General features: G+C 50.2%; 1 protein-coding gene across 3 annotated transcripts in view; it reads right to left on the reverse strand.

The window, feature by feature from the left end:
* The window catches only part of cdk17 (cyclin dependent kinase 17), a 35,723-nt gene that overhangs the window by 9,780 nt on the left and 20,943 nt on the right, over positions 1-5,000 (reverse strand). For all 3 annotated transcript variants that reach the window (XM_079755302.1, XM_079755303.1, XM_079755301.1), the window contains one exon: positions 1,296-1,421. In XM_079755302.1, the coding sequence (XP_079611428.1) occupies positions 1,296-1,421 (126 nt within the window). The remainder of the gene's footprint in view (positions 1-1,295; positions 1,422-5,000) is intronic.

Below are 5,000 nucleotides of genomic sequence, written 5' to 3' on the forward strand. Positions count from 1 at the left end.
ACTTTTACTGTTGCCATGGAAACCGAGTGCAGGCGGGCAGAGGCAAACCCCATGTCTCCATGTGCACGCACATGTATGTGCGTGTGTGTTGTGAGAATGCAAAACGTGCCTATGTACTCTCTCTCTCTCTCTCTCACTCCCCCCCCTCTCTCTCTCACTCCCCCCTCTCTCTCACTCCCCCCCTCTCTCTCTCTCTCTCTCACTCCCCCCCCTCTCTCTCACTCACTCCCCCCTCCTCTCTCTCTCTCTCACTCCCTCTCTATCCCTCTCTCTCACACCCTCTCCCTCTCCCTCTCTCTCCCCCTCTCTCTCTCTCACTCACTCCCCCCTCCTCTCTCTCTCACTCCCCCCCCTCTCTCTCACTCACTCCCCCCTCCTCTCTCTCTCACTCCCTCACGCTCTCTCCCTCTCTCTCTCTCTCACTCCCCCCCCTCCTCTCTCTCTCCCTCTCTCTCATTCCCTCTCCCTCTCTCTCCCCCTCTCTCTCTCACTCACTCCCCCCTCCTCTCTCTCTCACTCCCCCCCCTCTCTCTCACTCACTCCCCCCTCCTCTCATTCTCACTCCCTCACGCTCTCTCCCTCTCTCTCACTCCCCCCCCTCCTCTCTCTCTCCCTCTCTCTCTCACTCCCTCTCCCTCTCTCTCTCTCTCTCCCTCTCTCTCTCACTCCCCCCCCTCTCTCACTCCCCCCCCCTCCTCTCTCTCTCACTCCCCCCCCCTCTCTCTCACTCACTCCCCCCTCCTCTCTCTCTCACTCCCTCACGCTCTCTCCCCCCCTCCTCTCTCTCTCACTCCCCCCCCCTCTCTCTCTCTCTCTCACTCCCCCCCTCCTCTCTCTCACTCCCCCCCCTCTCTCTCTCTCTCACTCCCCCCCCTCTCTCTCACTCCCCCCCTCTCCTCTCTCTCTCACTCCCCCCCCCCCCTCTCTCTCTCACTCCCCCCCTCCTCTCTCTCTCACTCCCCCCTCCTCTCTCTCACTCCCCCCCCCCCCTCTCTCTCTCACTCCCCCCCCCTCTCTCTCACTCCCCCCTCTCTCTCACTCCCCCCCCCTCTCTCTCACTCCCCCCTCTCTCTCACTCCCCCCCCCTCTTTCTCTCTCACTCCCCCCCCCTCTCTCTCACTCCCCCCCCCCTCCTCTCTCTCACTCCCCCCCCCCTCCTCTCTCTCACTCCCCCCCTCTCCTCTCTCTCTCACTCCCCCCCCCCCCCCTCTCTCTCTCACTCCCCCCCCCTCTCTCTCACTCCCCCCTCCTCTCTCACCCCCCCCCCCCCCCCCCCCTCTCTCTCTCCCTCTCACCAGGGAGGCTCTGCGGGAGCGGCGGCTGAGAGGCTGGTCGAAGCCGGGGCTGCTGAGCTGCAGCTTCTCCAGGTAGCCGTCTGGGATACGGATATCAGCCGGCAGGGAGAGCCGCTTGTTCAGGTCCTGTTAGCACAGCGCATGCACACAAACACATAAGGACACACACACACGCACACACAAACACACACAAACACACACACACACACACACACACATACACAACACCAAAGAGAAGACGGGGAGGAGAGAGGAGAAAACAAGATGCCATGTTAATTATTTAACCCCAAGCCTCCATATAAAAGGTGACACTTTGCAATAAGGGGACAATAATTAATTCATTTACTTAATGTCCTTATTTCATGTTAACTAAGGGATTAATTTATACATTATTTAATAGGGTTAGGGTTATTCCTTTGTAATAATGTAATCATTAATACCTTAGTTAACAAAAGGACCATCACCTGAGTTAAGTTACCTTTTAACTCCAGGTAGCGTGTTGATGTTATGTAGATGTGTTATGTGGGCAGTGTATTTCTATTTACTTTATTGGATTTTATTTATTGGATTCTATTTCGTTTTTTATCTTTTGATTACTTTTATCCTATTGAGCCCCTCCTATTTTATTGTGCTTCTGTGGTGTTTTTTAGTGTGTTTCTTATCTTGTTGTACAGCACTTTGGGAACCTTGTGTTTGGTTAAATTTTCCTATATATATAAAGTGGATTGGATTGGATTAAAATTAACACCATTAGTAAACGATAACAAGACCATATGTTAACCGTTAATTGTTAGTTACTGCTTATCTCATCTTAATGAATGGTTAATGATTGAACCCCTATGGTAAAGGTGTGTCTGTCCCAAACATGAACAGTCCTTTTTAATAGTCCTCCCATCACTGTGCTGGTTGTTATCCTCCAGAGACTGACCCTCCTGCCTAGTGTCCCAGCCCAGCCCCCACAGAGCCAGCCTGGGCAACCTGTCAGCCCAGCCAAGGATGACCGGAGTTCTGTCTCGGGAAGGCCCCGGAGTGCCTTTGAGCTTCATCTTTGTGAACCCAACCACAAACGTTGCGAGAGCCGTTTCTACTCTATCAAGAGAGACAACAGAGCTGCAGCCGATGAAGCAATCGTCCTCACTCGCAGGGCTGTTTTCTCAAACATGTGTGAGCATGACGGATGTGCTCTGTTTCCATGACCTGTAGAGACTGTTGTGTTGTGAACAGTCACAGAGAGTCGTGGTCGAAACCAAAGCCACACATCCGTACGAATTTTACTAACTCAAATGATACTAATCCTCGCCTGCTGATTCATTACTGTCATTTATCACAATCAAATGCCTCATAATGTGCTGAACCCGTTTCCTCAGCAAGTGAGATTTGAATGAACCCATGCAAATGGGCTTCATCCCTAACCATTTCCCTGTTCATATCTCATCAACATTATGCAAATGTATTTGCACTTGGATACTATTTTAATCCGACCATCTGGGCTCGGGCCCTTCAACGCTCCCACTGAAGGTCGAGGAAAACTCCAGTCAAACTTCACTCAGACTGGGACAAGGTCACGGGATTTGCGCTTCATAAGCAGGCCTGGAATAACTCAATGCAAGAGGATGATTCATACGTACACCGATAGTACAGGGAAATACGAGAACTTCCGATATGAAGTATTACGATCTCAAAACGAAAGCCGGAGGAATAGTCGATGAGGTGTAATTCCCCCCCCCACACACACACACACACGCACGCACACGGACACACACACACACACACAAAGTAAACAGCATTAGTTGTCTTGAAAAGCACTTAAATGCAATGAAATTGTATTATTTAAATTATTATTACTACTTTTTCCAAGGTCTGTGTATCTGATTTGCTGCACATGACCGAAAATAGATATTTTCTCTTCATCAACCCTAAAAGCCAGCTGCTTCTGTGGTTAGTTGGAACCACAAACTGCACAGTCAACATCTGCCCTATCAGGGACCAGAGTGTCAGGTGACAGGGCTGGCCCTGCAGGCCTGTGTCCCACGTCTCTTCCACACCACCTGCGTGCGGTCTAGAACCTTCTGTCTGCTGCAGAGAAAAGCCCACGCCATGCTGCTTGGCAGACAATGTCCTTCCTATCCACCCCCACACACACACACACACACACGCACACGCACACACACACACACACACACACACACACACACACAATGACACGATCATCTCATCTCCTCCCACTCCTGCAGTTCATTTAATGCAACACCTTGGAGGTGGTGTGTGTGTGTGTGTGTGTGTGTGTGTGTGTGTGTGTGTGTGTGTGTGTGTGTGTGTGTGTGTGTGTGTGTGTGTGTGTGTGTGTGTGTGGTATAAACACCGTACCGGCCCTTTAATAAGAGTCAGGTCGTGCATGAACCTCGCCATCCATCGCAGACACGGTGAAACAAAAGGGGGGGGAAATACATCCATTCTGTTACCTGCGTGCGATCATCATCAGAAGCCCACAGGGGAAGAAACACGTTGATGGATAATAAAAAAGATTTAAAAAAATAGACAAAGTAATAACAGATCCGACCAGGGAGCATGCTGGGAGAAATCGCATCAAAGCACATTAGCAGTAAAAGCGACTGTGGTGATTGAATGGGAAACGATGTGCTTTCCGTGGGCTGTTTGTATCCGAAGTAGGCAGCAGGGGATACATCAGTAGCATCTCATTAACATGTATGGACCTTATTCCCCTAGCGGCCATCTTGGTTCTGAAGGCTATCTGGTTGGGGGAAATTACCCCCAAAGAACTTGGATGGTTCTGAATACTAGCAGGTTTGGGGGAATTCGCCCCTGAGATGGCCGCTAGTTGAATATGGCCCATTAAGTCTGATTGGTGACGGCTGACAACACTGGAGGCAAAACCAATTACAGAGCTCCGCGCTTTGGTAATACCACGTGTCGAGATACATTACTATTGTTCTGGTGTACAACACTAGCTCTCTGTGTGTGCGAGTGTGTCTGTTTGGTGTGTGTGTGTGTGTGTGTGTGTGTGTGTGTGTGTGTCTGCACTGTGCATGTGTGTGTGGATGTATGCATGTCTGTTTAAATGTACATGCACCATGAGAAGGTATCATGTCATAATTCTCACTTCCTTAATAAGCACACATATGGCATACTCTGTATCAATACATATTTAAAATGAGTTGAGTGCTGTGTGTGAGAGAGCGTATTCATACTGTCACTGTACAAAGGGTCATTGTACTAATGAGAACTTCTCTGGTCCACCACTAGGGGGCAGAGTGCCACCACAGGGCTGAGCCGCCTGCGGGCTGCCAGGGCGGCCTTTGGTTATTAATCCATTCGGCGGCTCCACCGAGCAGCTACGATGAACATGATTGATTGAGGCCATTTGCGCTCCCCCGTGTGTAACAAAATGGTGCGGAAATGAAATACACAGGCTTGAAAGAACCGATGACTCGGCCCAATCACTGGGATGCGATACGATCCAATCTGAGGCTGACAGAGACACATTATTTAGAACCGAATTACCCCACACGGAGGTCAATGAAACCAACATAAAACAATGCCGTCTGTCTTTGCCTGGGGGGACTCTGGTCTACCGCTACATCCAGTGGCGGTGGGTCAATAGAGGGTGCTAGGGCGCCCCTCCGTGAAATATTCACTTGAATATATCTGCCAACTATTAATCAACTATTATCAATACGAAATAAA

The sequence above is a fragment of the Pollachius pollachius genome (assembly GCF_949987615.1).
Source record: "Pollachius pollachius genome assembly, chromosome: 18".
In the NCBI taxonomy this organism is placed as follows: Eukaryota; Metazoa; Chordata; class Actinopteri; order Gadiformes; family Gadidae; genus Pollachius; species Pollachius pollachius.